We start from the raw sequence: 15,435 nt of genomic DNA on the forward strand, positions 1-15,435 counted from the left end.
TGTTCTTGCGTTTGTTCCTGTTATCATCCTTGTCAGTTATGTTCCTTTTTATGCTCTTTAGGAAAGCCCAGTTGGGATAACCGCAATTCTGAAGTGCTTTCTTGATATGATTCTGCTCCTTCTCTTTTCCCTCTAATGTTGTAGGAATGTTCTGAGCCCTGTGTTGCAAGGTCCTAATGACCCCCAATTTATGTTCCAGTGGGTGGTGAGAGTCGAAAAGTAGGTACTGGTCTGTGTGGGTTTCCGGTAGACCTCGATACTAAGGCTTCTGTCTTGTCTAATGTGTACATCACAATCCAAGAAGGCTAGATTATTCCCACGGACATCCTCCCGAGTGAAGTTAATGTTGCTATCCACTGCATTGATGTGTTTCGAGAAAGCTTCCACCTCCTGGATTTTGATTTAAACCCAGGTATCATCCACGTATCTAAACCAATGGCTGGGAGCAACTCCTGCAAAAGTGGTCAAAGCTATATGTTCCACTTCCTCCATGTATAAATTGGCCACAATAGGGGACACTGGTGATCCCATGGTGCATCCATGCTTCTGTCTGTAGAAACTTTCATTAAACTGGAAATAAGTGGTAGTCAGGCAGAGGTCAAGCAGGGTGCAAATCTGATCCGTGGTGAGTTTCATTCTATCCAGTAAGGAGCTATCCTGAAGGAGTAGTTTTCTTACAGATTCGACTGCTTCTGTGGTGGGAATGCAGGTGAACAGAGAAGTGACATCATAGGAAACCATGGTTTCATCTGAATCTAGTTTGAGGTCTGCAACTTTAGAAGCAAAATCTTGGGAATTTTTGACATGATATGGTGTATTCCCAACCAGAGGAGCCAAGATGGTGGCTAGGTGTTTAGCAATGTTATATGTGACCGAGTTTATACTGCTGCTGATAGGTCTGAGAGGAGCTCCTTCTTTGTGAATCTTGGGGAGTCCGTATATGAGAGGCACGGCTTCCCCAGGGTACAATCTGTAGTAAAGAGATCTACAGATCTGTAAGAAAACGACTCCTTCAGGATAGCTCCTTACTGGATAGAACGAATAACAAACATCATAAGGGAAAGCATTTTTTCTGTCTTCTATTGCTGACAACCGAGCAACATTGTCGACTTGCTTAACAGTGGCGACACACTTTGGGAACAGGCCACACTTTAGAAACCCTCTTCTTTGGGAGAAATTCTGTTGGTTGCAAGGAGCATTTTGAGCCTGATCGCTTTGAAAAGAATCTACAGGCCGAGTTCTTGGGCTACGCAGGTCGTGCTAGACTCAAACCTGATGCTGTGCCAACAATATTCCGACACTATCCACAGAAAAAGGATTCAGGCCATGCAAGCCAATAAACTAGAATAGTATAGACATTCAATGTATGTATGTATGTATGTATGTATGTATTTAGGCACTGGCTAAAAGTGGAGCTCCCAAGGAATGTAAAATGTGTTAATAATAATTAACAATTAGTTCAACTTATATAACGCCTTTCTCACACCCAAGGTCACTTAACAATTACAAAAAAAAAAAGTCCACCAAAAAAGGGTCAGGGTGCAATTCCAATGGTGTAGCTACCCACAGTCCCACCAGAAGGTGCAACGAAAGTAAATCCCACATAGCCTGCATAGCCGCTGCGACGCCACCAGGCAACATTGCCTGGAACACCATGCCATAGATCCACAAAGTGAGCACAGAAGCACCACCACACAGAGCACTTATATGTCCCAAACCATCTGCACAGCTACCACAACGCCACTGGGAAACATTGCTCGGAACACCGTACCAAGCACAGAAGCATTGCCACACAGAGTGCTGGACAACCCTGATATTAAAAGAGCAAAGAGCTCACTACAGTCCACAGCAAGTAGCACAGGCATCACCCATAGCGGACCAAGACCTGAAGGAAACCGACACCCAAAACTAGGTCCGGAGCCACATCCCAACCGGCAGACAAACCATTCAAACAAAGAACATTCAAACAAACATCAAACTATAGTGTTAGAAAATAATTCTTATTATTTTGTAAAATGCAGATTTAAAAATAAGCACTGGATAAAAAAAAAACATCTATCTTACATAAATAAAGATCTAAATTTCATTGTCTGGTGCTCCACGCTTTATTCCGCTCTGCTATAAACTCGCACTCGGCTTCAAGCTGTCATTAGCCTATATTTAGACCAAATAAACAAACAATTGTGGCACATTGCATGTCTATACCTGTATTCACACAGTAAGTAGATAGATATATCACTAGTATGAGATGAAAGAATTCAATGACTGTGCCTGTATTGTATCACATAAAAGGTCGTGGTCTTTACAACAAACACATTCAATATCAGTTTTCTGCTTGGCACACTTTCCACATCACCAGATAGCTGCTGAACCCTTTTTCCTGCCTTCCCAACTTTGCACTTGCAAAGCACGACGGATTTTATCATGAGAATCATCTGATGATTTGCTGCTGAAATCATTTACCAGATGCTGTTTGTTCTTTTTCTGAGGTTCATACAGATATCCGGTTTCTCCACTGTCCATACTGACTTGAAGAAGACTCTTTTTCAACTGACTAAATCCAGGCTTACAAGTAGGGGAGAGCGGGGTAAGATGAGCCAGGGGGTAAGATTAGCCACCCCCTGTTTCTAAGAAACAGTAAACAAATGTGACCATGTGACCACATTCAAAGGGGGCCGGGACCATTTACTTACACTTGTGGAGAGGAGCACCACATGTCAAACTAGGTGAGGGACATATTTATAAAAATGTATTTTTGTGCTTTCTAAGTCAATTCCATGTTTGTCCACAGTGAAGATGATTTAGAGAAGACAAAAGTAGAATAATATTTAGACACATTAGGGTTAAGTTAGTGGCTTTCTAAGCTATGATATGAATGCTAATAAAAATAATTTTGATTAGCCTAATCCCCTTTATTAGCATTTTTCTACAAAATGGTGGCCATGGGGTAAGATGAGCCATTAGATGTGGGGCAAGTTGAGCCACTGGCTCAACTTACCCCATTGGTGGCTGAGCTTACCCAATATGGATGACACTTAAGTTTTCACATTTACTGGTCATATATGACAACAACATATATATATATATATGACATCAGATGAGGAAGACCAGTTGTTAGATGTGGGGGATTATGTTGTGGCAAAATACACGGGGAAGAAGAAAGTGCATTTCTTCATTGGCCAGATAATCAAATTGGATGTCTTCGAAATAGAGGCAAGATTTCTCAAAAGAAGCCAGTCATGCCATGGCTCTGCAAGAAAGCCAACCTTTGTCTTCAAAGAGAAAGATGAGGCTGTCCTGTCAAGACAGGATATTGTGAAAAAATTGCCCTGCCCCTTTACTGTTGGGGGGACAGCACGGAGGGAGAGGCAAATGGTGTTCCCTTGCCATTTGAACGCTTGGAACATTGAATAATGATGAAATGATTGAATGATTGATGGAATGATTGCTGCATGTTTTAGCAATGTTTTAACCTACTGAAAGAAATAAGATTTTTTTGGCACTGTTCTACTGTTTTAGTAATTTCTATAATATAGTATATCTCTCATTCCCTCTCTAACCATCCCTCTTTCTATCTATCTACGCATATCTCTCTCTCTATCCATTTATATATCCCTCCCTATCTATCCTTATCTATCCCTCGTTCTATCACCTCTCTCTTCATCTCCCCTTCTCTATGCAACGGCCCTATCCCCCACTTGATTGACTTGACTTGATTCACTGATTGCATTTCTAATAATAAAAGTTGTTTACTTTGTTAACCTAACATGTTTTGTGTTGGCTCAATTTACCCCACACAGTGGCTCATCTTACCCCGTGCATGGGGTAAGTTGAGCCACTTGACATTTTTTTTTTCAAGCGGTAATATCATTCTAACCATAAGAGCTTATCAATTATGTTTTGCTCAGATAGTAACAGTACACTTTGAAATTTGGTATGGTGTGTAGACTGGAAGCAAAAATGGCTTTAACATGTAGTTATGATGAAAAATGTAAAAAGTGGCTCATCTTACCCCACTCTCCCCTATGTTTACATTGGCTACACTTCACTTCTGGTACCTGGCTATCAACAAATTTATCACATCCTGGAAGCTATATTGGCTGCCCATGTACAATAAAACTTAACCTTTTTTTTTTTTTTTTGGACTTTTAAGCTTATGATAGCTAATCAGATGGCTGCACTTGTGTACATTATTAATAACCCCATTTCCAGAAAAGTTGGGATATTTTCCAAAATGCACTAAAAACAAAGATCTGAGATTTGTTATTTCACAATGCACAAAATGCTTACCACAATCCTTTCCTCTCTCCCAACTTTTTTTTTTTTGAGTGTGTTGCAAGCATCAAATTCTAACTTCATTTATATTTACAAAATACAATTAAGTTGGTCAATAAAACTATTGAAAATATTTTCTTTGTACTTTTGTCAGTTAAATAAAGTAGGGCGGCACAGGGAACTAGCTACCAAATCTGCAATTAAGAGTCAACTACAGCTGACATACCAGAAGTTAAATAAATGTTGGCTTGTGAAGTAAATTTTCTGTTATCCCTTTGAATAAAGATGCAAGCAGGCACAAACTTGGAGGAGGGAAGAGGAAGGTTTGATTGAAACTTCAGGTTCATACCCAGGTTCATACCAACGACTCCTTCAGGATAGCTCCTTACTGGATAGAACGAAACTCACCACGGATCAGATTTGCACCCTGCTTGACCTCTGCCTGACTACCACTTATTTCCAGTTTAATGAAAGTTTCTACAGACAGAAGCATGGATGCACCATGGGATCACCAGTGTCCCCTATTGTGGCCAATTTATACATGGAGGAAGTGGAACATATAGCTTTGACCACTTTTGCAGGAGTTGCTCCCAGCCATTGGTTTAGATACGTGGATGATACCTGGGTTTAAATCAAAATCCAGGAGGTGGAAGCTTTCTCGAAACACATCAATGCAATGGATAGCAACATTAACTTCACTCGGGAGGATGTCCGTGGGAATAATCTAGCCTTCTTGGATTGTGATGTACACATTAGACAAGACAGAAGCCTTAGTATCGAGGTCTACCGGAAACCCACACACACAGACCAGTACCTACTTTTCGACTCTCACCACCCACTGGAACATAAATTGGGGGTCATTAGGACCTTGCAACACAGGGCTCAGAACATTCCTACAACATTAGAGGGAAAAGAGAAGGAGCAGAATCATATCAAGAAAGCACTTCAGAATTGCAGTTATCCCAACTGGGCTTTCCTAAAGAGCATAAAAAGGAACATAACTGACAAGGATGATAACAGGAACAAACGCAAGAACATTGTCATTCCCTACATTTCTGGTCTATCTGAGAAACTCAGGAGGATCTTCTACAAACACAACATTCCGGTACATTTCAGACCCAGTAACACCCTGAAGCAGAAACTGGTCCACCCTAAGGACAGAATACCCAGACACAAACAGGACAACGTAGTGTATGCAATTCAGTGCAGTGAGAATTGCATGGATTCGTATATTGGTGAGACCAAACAACCGCTATACAGGCGCTTGGCCCAACACAGGAGAGCCAGCTCCTCAGGCCAGGACTTGGCTGTCTACATTCATCTTAACAACAAAGGACACTCATTTCAGGATTGTAATGTACGCATTTTAGCCAGAGAGGATCGTTGGTATGAGCGAGGAGTTAAAGAAGCCATTTTTGTCAACCTGGAACAGCCATCACTGAACAGAGGTGGGGGTCTAAGACATCATTTGTCAACCATCTACAAGGCGGTATTGGACACTCTTCCCAGACGGCTGGGTGTACGCCAGGACCCAGCTGTTTTCATTCACTCACAGGAGGACAGAGAGAGTCAGATTGCCATTGATCACCCTAACGGACAATCCTTTGATCACCCTAATGACTCGCCGTTCACACCCAGCCTCCAGTGACCTACACCAACACGATGCCTCAATGACACCTTAGATGAGCTGGTCATCAGAATTCTGATTCTGATCCAGGAGAGGATAAATATCTGATACTCCCTATTAGTCAGACAGAACTGAGGAAGCCTTTTGGACGAGAGGTGAAACGTTTTCAAGAATCTTCAAGCAAGTCCAGTTGCCCATTTCTACCACCCACAATTCCCTTGACTCCCCTTTCCCATGAAAAAACAGCCTTTTCCACCCCTTTGTTACCCTTCTGTTCAGGTTATTCGGGGGCCCAGCAACATTCCAACGTCTCATGCGCTATCTTGAGGACAGAATTGTGTGTGTATATATATATATATATATATATATATATATATATATATATATATAAAATATAAAATGAGAGAGAGCAATGATTGGCCACGGCATGTAAAACACCTCAGGGCTGTACTGGAGTTATTGAGGCACATGGGGCTCACAGCTAACTCGTAGGCGTGTGCAATTGGGTGGGTGGAAGTATGGTATCTGGGTTTCCACTTGGGTCAGGGGTAGGTGCATCCCCAAATTTACAAGATTGAAGCAATTGTGACTTGTCTGAGGCCCAAGACCTAAAAGGGGTGAGATAGTTCCTGGGGCTGGCTGGCTATTATTGTAGATTTATTATAGGGTGTGTGTTCACTGCTTCAGATGGGTTAAATGCAGAGGAGGAATTTCACTGTGTGCTAAGTCTCTGCTTGAGAGTATGTGTGATAAATAAAGGCCTCTCGTTGTTGCTCTCAAAAGGGGCACCAGATCCAGTCCAATGGACAGAGCCGTGCCAATGGGCTTTCACCTAGGTAAAGGCTGCACTTTTGTTGTGGGCCACTATTACACTCCCTTGACGTCTATCTCCCCTTTTTTTTGTAGACTGATGCATTGGACAGAGGGCTGGGGGTCGTTTTGATCCAGATGGTGCAGGGGGAGGAGCGCCCAGTGCTGTAGATTAGTCGGAAACTCTCTGGGTGAGAGACTAAGGCTACATCCACACGACAACGAGATTTTTTTTTTAGCGGGTAAAAAAGATATCGCGTCCACATGGGCAACGGATCAGTAAAATATCAGATACATATAGCAACGCAATGCTTGCTGAAAACGATGCAATACACATGCCACACCTCTACGTGCGCTGTAAGACGGTCCCATCGGAGACACCAGAACAATAGAAGTAGGACGCATGTGCATGTAACGGGTTTATTTTTTTCCACTTGCCATTGTGTGTAGTGGTGGGGAAATTCCGCGCTGGCCCTTTAAGAGCGCAGGTAGTTATGGGAACGAGGCACTGGCCTCTTTCAGTTCGTTTTGGAAATGTAAGCGCCAATGCCACTGGACATTTGCAGCCCATCCTCAGCAGTGTATTTGTGTCTCATTTCTTCAGAATAAAAAGACTGGTGAACAACACAACGCAACGTCTGTTACACGCATAAACCCCTTCTTCTACCCGGCATGAAGCACTCACAGGAACAAACACACAACAAGATGGCGGCTGTGACTACGCGAGGAAATCGTGCCTTCTGTGTGTACAAATTAGTTTTATCAGTGTGCATAGTTTTATATAACAATTTTCTTATTGTGTGAACATTTTGAAAAGCATTTTTATATAATTTATATAACTTTTTATATTGTGTGTGAACATTTTGAAAAGCAGTCTTCTCATCTCGTTATCTCTAGCCGCTTTATCCTTCTACAGGGTTGCAGGCAAGCTGGAGCCTATCCCAGCTGACTACGGGCGAAAGGCGGGGTACACCCTGGACAAGTCGCCAGGTCATCACAGGGCTGACACAGACAACCATTCACACTCACATTCACACCTATGGTCAATTTAGAGTCACCAGTTAACCTAACCTGCATGTCTTTAGACTGTGGGGGAAACCGGAGCACCCGGAGGAAACCCACGCGGACACGGGGAGAACATGCAAACTCCACACAGAAAGGCCCTCGCTGGACACGGGGCTCGAACCCGGACCTTCTTGCTGTGAGGCAACAGCGCTAACCACTACACCACCGTGCCGCCCAAAAGCAGTCTTATCCAATAAAAAAAAAAGAAATTCAAGAAATGGTTCAGTTACTTGTTTATTTAAAAGAAAAGCTGTATACAAAAGTGAATGCAATGCAGTGGTTCATACAAAACAGTCTGTTGAAGGGTCTTCTGACCCTTTTCCCCTCTGCCTCCATTATAGTCCGGTAACTGTTGCTTTGTGTGGAAGGCTGTACTTTCTGTTCATCAAAGCAGGTGTAAATTGTCTGTCTGGCAGGTCAGTCAGGTTAATGTGTAAACAATTTCAATTTCTGTTGTTATGAATGATGCACGCGAGAGTGCTGCTTGTTCTAGTCATGTGGTTGTGATGTCATCGTAAACAAATCCATTCTACTCATCCAGACAACTTCGCAATGGCGCCGTTGCCAGATTTTTCCACTCTGGAACCCGTTCTCAAAAGATTTCATTTTGGGGCACCCAAAACGCCGGTGCCGTGTGGACGCCAGGCCGAAACGATAAATTTTATCAGATTCACCTGAATCCGTTGCCGTGTGGACAGGGCCTAAGTACAGCGCCATTGAAAAGGAGTGTTTGGCCATCAAGTGGGCGGTCCTAAGCCTCCGGTGCTACCCACTGAGGCACTCCTTTATCCTCTGTTCAGACCATGCCAACACATGGATCAGCTCTTATCTACCTCTGCAGCCCTTTAGGTTTAGGGTGGTCCACAGGCTGGGGGCGCAGATGTTGGTGATGGATTACCTCTCCCACCGGGGAGGAAGTCAGCTGCAGGCTGAAAAGCTTATTGACATTGCCCCTGTCCCAACTTTTTTGACATGTTTCTGACATCAAATTCAAAATGAGCATATATTTTTCAAAAAACAGTAAAAATTTCTCACTTTCAACATTTGCCATGTTGTCTTTGTATGATTTTCAATGAAACATAGGATTTCCATGATTTGCAGATTATCACATTCTGTTTTTATTTACAGTTTACACAGCATCCCAACTTTTTTGGAATTGGGGTTGTAGAAGTGCTATTAAATAGCTGTACCAATTGAGAACCTGAAAATGCATAACACACACTACCTTAAGCTCTCCTTTGCCTTCAGTGCAATAGATGACAAGTTGCTGGCTTTGTTCATAGGGGAAGGCCTTGAAACCATCAAGAGTTGTAGCATCTCCACACTCACAAAACAGCAAAAGCAGTGGAATCACTGCAAACACATTTAACAATTTTCACTGCTTCAGGCAGCTCAAGCCATTACCCAACTTCTCTTACTCTCATAGTATTCAGAATATGACAGCAAATTATAAGACAGTAAATTTAATAATTTGTATGTCCAATATATTAAACATGCAATAGATCATAAATGTTCCATTACTTTCCCTATTTCAATTTAACTCATTGTAACTAGATATAATTTTTAAATGCCCAACTTCTCTTGGATAGCTCATTCCAATGACACAGACTGGTGTTTAGTTCAAATATGTAAAAATTCCCATTTTTAAATTTAAAACAGAGACCGTAGTATTGTTTAAAAAAAAAGAAGATTGATTTTAAAAATCTTGGTTCTTAAAGTACATTTTGACTACTGTTACATAAATAAAATGAGAACTCAGCAACTGATATACCATTTGTTTCACCTTGTGACAAATATGGGCAAGTTTAGAGATCTGCTAAATGGTTAGCTACCTAATGAGAGAGATGAACTTTAATTGTTAGTCTAAAAATCCTAGTTGTTGTGGTATATTAAAAAAATCAAATAAACACACAAAAAATCCAATGAGAATATGACACACATCCACATTCAGATACTGAAAATTAAATGCAACCTAGTTTACTAGCAGTTAAGTAGCTGGTTAGCTGGAGCTTGTTTCCATTCATGCATATTTGCAGATTCTTCCATTTTATTTTAAACAAGGGTAAAGGTGAAAACAGGGCAGAATGCTGGTGTGGCTCTCAGTGTGGTGCACTGATGCCACTAGGTGTGCCATGGAAACGTCGAGAATGCCTTCTGAGTCAAATACGTTCTTCCAACAAGTAACATGCAACAACCTCCACATGGTGACCCTGGTAACAAAGAGTAGCAGTAGGAAAGAGTGGCCAGCCAGTGCCTTTGATAATTTGAACCTGTGGCTCGGAGAAGGTAATGCAAACAGCAAATCCATGCTATCTGCCAGGCATTGGTTGGAAAAGATGCCAGTCATGTCTTGCTTTAAGAATACCACTACAACAAGTGACACCACTCAGAGATGTGAATATGTGATCTGCAGAATCCCAGATGATGAATACTTCCACTGGGAAATGAAGGCACCTGGGGAAAGTCTACAAGAAGCCAGAGGCCACAAGGAGTCACAAAAGGCATCCTTGAGCACACCAAAAACACTGTAAGATGCTGGAACATGAAGACAATGTCCCAGGTGGGAAAGACCACAAATGTTGTGAAACAATTTAGCTGATACAGGTTAAGCATTCTGGGGCTGAGTGAGATCAGAGGGATAGGGTTCAGAAAGGCTTTGGACATGAGAGAGAACACCACAGAGGTTTTGGACTAGTCCTGGACGATGAAGTGAGACTACTGAAGTAGAACCCAGTAGGCAATAGAACCATCAGTACCAGTTTTTACAGGGTATGTCTTGAGTAATGAGGCAGAGGATGAAGGGAAGGATGATTTCTATAAGCAGCTGCAAACAAAGGCTGAGGAAACAGAACAGTACGACATCCTCATCCCAGAGGACCAGCAAATCTACATGTGCAACCATGATGTCAACATACAGATGAGCATAAAGGTGGAAAAATCCTTCAAGAAACTGAAGAGCAGGAATCAACAACTTCACACCCTAGATGTTTAAAGTGAGCCTAGAGAAAGCTCTACCTGAACTCTTTACATTGTTCAGTGACATCCTGAAAGAGCAGAAAGTGCCTGATGATTGGAATAGATCCCTCATTGTTAACATGCCAAAGAAAGGACATCCAAAGGAGACTGACAATACCAGGTACTGCTTTCTATGCCCTACAGGCAGCATGGAGCTCAAGCTCTTTAGCATCAATCTAGTATCCATTTAACTTTCTGGTGCTGAAACATGGAGGGTTAATGTAGCAGATAGCAAAAGGCTGGGTGTGTTCCACAGGAAGTGCCTTAGGAGGATCCTGAGAATCCACTGTCCAGACAATGGAGGCACACAGGACACATCTTCAGGAGGAATAACAACAAAACAAAGGTCACACTCACATGGACACCGGAGGGGCAAAGGAGAATAGAAAGACCACCTGAAAGAGGAGTGTTGAGAAAGAGAGGCAAGGACTCAAGTAGGTCTTTTGTAAAAGCCTGAGGTGGCAGCTAAAGACAGAAGGGGATGGAAGAGAGCACTTAAAGGAACAGTCCACCGTACTTCCATAATGAAATATGCTCTTATCTGAATTGAGACGAGCTGCTCCGTACCTGTCCGAGCTTTGCGCGACCTCCCAGTCAGTCAGACGCAGTCAGACGCGCTGTCACGCCTGTTAGCAATGTAGCTAGGCTCAGTATGGCCAATGGTATTTTTTGGGGCTGTAGTTAGATGCGACCAAACTCTTCCGCGTTTTTCCTGTTTACATAGGTTTATATGACCAGTGATATGAAACAAGTTCAGTTACACAAATTGAAACGTGGCAATTTTCTATGCTATGGAAAGTCCGCACTATAATGACAAGCGTACTAATGCCTTCTGCGCGCTTCGGCAGTGCATTGATACGGAGCTCAGATATCAATGCGCTGCCAAAGCGCGCAGAAGGTGTTAGTACGCCTGTCATTATAGTGCGGACTTTCCATAGCATAGAAAATCGCCACATTTCAATTTGTGTAACTGAACTTGTTTCATATCACTGGTCATATAAACCTATGTAAACAGGAAAAACGCAGAAGAGTTTGGTCGCATCTAACTACAGCCCCAAAAAATACCATTGGCCATACTGAGCCTAGCTACATTGCTAACAGGCGTGACAGCGCGTCTGACTGCGTCTGACTGACTGGGAGGTCGCGCAAAGCTCGGAGAGGTACGGAGCAGCTCGTCTCAATTCAGATAAGAGCATATTTCATTATGGAAGTACGGTGGACTGTTCCTTTAATGGCCTTATGCATCCTAAAGGGCCTAAAGAGGATAAGGGAAAAATAAAGGTGTAAAGATTTTCCAAGGCATTTGTAATAATTTATTTGGCATTAAAATGTCATATTAAATAATTATTAGTTCTATCCAGTTTGTTTTTCTGGTTCAGAGAAATATATCCAAAGGTGACAGCTACTGAAAGTAAATATTCAGCATACGTGCTGTCACATATTCCCCCTTTGTGCTCCAGTTGTCATGGTGCCAAGGATCATGTGCTTGTTTTTGCACATCCTTTCATTGGTTAGCTATCCAGCTGTGTCTACCTGTTTTGTGTTAGTTCTTGATTAGTTTGTCTATGTATACCCTAATGTTTCTTTGTTTTGTCACAAAGGCTTATCATGGATATTTCTAACTTTGTGTCCAAGCTTCATTTTCTTGCTTTATTACACTTTACATCCTGCCTCTTCTTGCATGCTACTCGGACTCAGAACATTATTTCCATCTGATCATCAGAATCAGTAGATACGTTAAGAGAAAAACACAGAACAGTGGTGAACATGAAAATACTGAGGTGATGGTACAGTACTCACACAAAAGAAGTAGGATTCCTAGCAGTGCTACCAGAATTCCACCTGTTCCCAGTCTATTGCCTGATCTGGTCTGTGCCCTATGTTGGCACACTTGTGCCTCAGTGCAAGTGCACACGGCTACCTGAAGCTTTTGAACCTCACAGGACTTTCCCTCCTGGTCTTGGACATCCAGTGCCACTGTGTAATGTCCTGGCCACAGGATCTCCTGACTGCGCAGAGTGACTGTTGTTTCTGGAAAAGGAATTCATCAGAAAAACAAGTATGAGTTATTAAATTGAGCATTTACATAATGAAAGTGTTACAGCATTAATGTTAAACTGCTTTAAAAGAGCTTTAAACTTAACCGTTGAGACACTCAATGCTCCAGTTCTCTTTTGTGCCCTTGGTAACCAAACTGAATTGGAAAGGTTCAGCGTTGGGGTGTTTATCCTTATCCATGGCTGTGACTTTCAGTTCCCTATTGCTGTAACACAGCGTTTCGACTGAGCTGGTCAGAACTGGACAGTGGTCATTGAAATCCTGCACCTGAATTGCAAGAGTTCCTGTCGCAGTTTTGGGTGGAAAATCTATGGAAAAATTTGAGACATTAGAATATTTAGGACATTATATTTTTACAACTCATACATCTATACATGGTTTTACAGTTGTATAATATAACTCAGTGTGTGTGTGTATATATATATATATATATATATATATATATATATATAAACAATTTGATTATGGCAGTTGGTGTCTCTCTAGTGATACAGAAAAAGAATAAAATGTACAGTGTTCAGCGTAAATGAGTACACCCCCTTCGAAAAGTAACATTTTAAACAATATCTCAATGAACACAAACAATTTCAAAAATGTTGAAAAGACAAAGTTTAATATAACATCAGTTTAACTTATAACATGAAAGTAAGGTTAATAATATAACTTAGATTACACATTTTTCAATTTTACTCAAATTAGGGTGGTGCAAAAATGAGTACACCCCACAACAAAAACTGCTACATCTAGTACTTTGTATGGCCTCCATGATTTTTAATGACAGCACCAAGTCTTCTAGGCATGGAATGAACAAGTTGGTGACATTTTGCAACATCAGTCTTTTTCCATTCTTCAACAATGACCTCTTTTAGTGACTGGATGCTGGATGGAGTGTGATGCTCAACTTGTCTCTTCAGAATTCCCCAAAGAAAATAATTTCTTTACACCACAAAGGTGACGGCTACAAGAAGATCAGCCAACCTTTACTTATCAGTCAGAATACTGTAGCAAAGGTGGTACAAAAATTTAAGAAAGCTGGAACTGCAACCATCTCACAGAGGCGTCCAGGTTGTCCATGGAAGTTAACACCTCGACAGGAGCGTCTTCTGATGAGAAGTGTAGTATCCAAGTGGAGCACACATCTTACAAAATATTAATGGAGGTGGAGGCAGAAGTGTTATAAAACATTTAACTTAAAAAAGGAGGGGGGGGTGAAGAGAGATTATATAGGCTAGAGATAATGAGATGAGATGATATATAAAAAAAATAATAATAATAGTAAAAATAATTGTTCCAGCTACCATCCGCCACCCTATTTTATATAGCTATTTACATGTGGATGTAAAGTTGTGAGTTGGATCTCAGGCGCAGAGGGTCAAGTCATAACTGTAAGAAGGTGATGAAGGGTGTCCAAGGGGAGGGTGTATCCTGAGTGTTGTTTAAGTTTGGAGTGGATATATTGTCCAATGATATATAATCCGATAACAAATTTTTCCAATGAGTGATGTGTACAGTATTCCTTGATTTCCAGTTCATGAGGATTGTTTTCTTGGCAATAGTCAGCGCTACTAGCAGTATTTTATTGCATGAGGTGCTTAGATTGATTGCGGTTGTATCACCAAGTACACATAGGGAAGGGGTTGCTGGGATGTGACAGCCAAGAATGGTAGAGAGTGATTCTGTGACACTTATCCAAAACCTGTTGATTGGAGTGCAATGCCAGACAACATGAATGTATGTGTCTGGGTTATTTTGCATGCAGTGAGAACACAAATCAGAGTCAAAGCCCATTTTATATAGTTTCTGTGCAGTGAAGTGAAATCTGTGAAGAACCTTGTACTGTATTAATTGTAGATTGCTATTTTTTGTCATGAGGTAGATGTTTTTACAGATTTGGGTCCAGAAGTCGGCACCGGGAGCAATGGACAAATCTGATTCCCATTTGTGATATGGTAGGCTTAAAGTTTTTCTAAACGAGATATAATTTTGTATATTTTGGAAATATTTTTTTGGGGGGAGGGAATGTTGATCAACTCCATGATTGGTGAGGGGATGTCTAGGTTAGCTGTCTGGATATTAATTTTAGCTTGGATAGATGATTTAATTTGTAGGTATTCTAAAAAGTGTTTACTCTCAATGCCGTGCTTCTGGACCAAACAAGGGAATGAAGCCAGATTTTTGTCTTGAATAATGTGATGAAGTTGAGTGATGCCCTTGCCTATCCATGTGAGAAAACTGAGTGTTTTTTTGTTGACAGTGAAATCGGGGTTATTCCAATTCGGGGTGCGATTTGACGGTGCTACAGGTGAATCAGTGATGTGATAGAATTTCCACCAAGCTGTCAGACTAGATCAGGGGTGGCCAACCAGTTGGAGACCAAGAGCCACATTTTTTACTGTATTACCGCAAAGAGCCACATCATACACATGGGCACACGAACATCACCCATCCCTTCCTCTCTCTCTCACACACACACACCTCTGCTCAGCCAGATTAATAGTAAATGTCACACACCAACATATTTACTCCTACAGTACTAAGACCACAGGCTGAGGCCAGTCATTTTTAACAATGAACATTGTGTGCAC

The 15,435-nt window shown here is 41.6% G+C and overlaps 1 protein-coding gene across 2 annotated transcripts in view; it reads right to left on the reverse strand.

Moving 5' to 3' along the window:
• Positions 1-15,435, reverse strand: part of LOC132880299 (desmoglein-2-like protein) — a 352,687-nt gene that overhangs the window by 247,797 nt on the left and 89,455 nt on the right. For both annotated transcript variants that reach the window (XM_060913787.1, XM_060913783.1), the window contains exons 10-12: positions 12,937-13,158; positions 12,593-12,823; positions 9,003-9,130 (exon numbers count right to left, since the gene is read on the reverse strand). In XM_060913787.1, the coding sequence (XP_060769770.1) occupies positions 9,003-9,130; positions 12,593-12,823; positions 12,937-13,158 (581 nt within the window). The remainder of the gene's footprint in view (positions 1-9,002; positions 9,131-12,592; positions 12,824-12,936; positions 13,159-15,435) is intronic.

Source organism: Neoarius graeffei, chromosome 1, assembly GCF_027579695.1.
Source record: "Neoarius graeffei isolate fNeoGra1 chromosome 1, fNeoGra1.pri, whole genome shotgun sequence".
Classification (NCBI taxonomy): domain Eukaryota; kingdom Metazoa; phylum Chordata; class Actinopteri; order Siluriformes; family Ariidae; genus Neoarius; species Neoarius graeffei.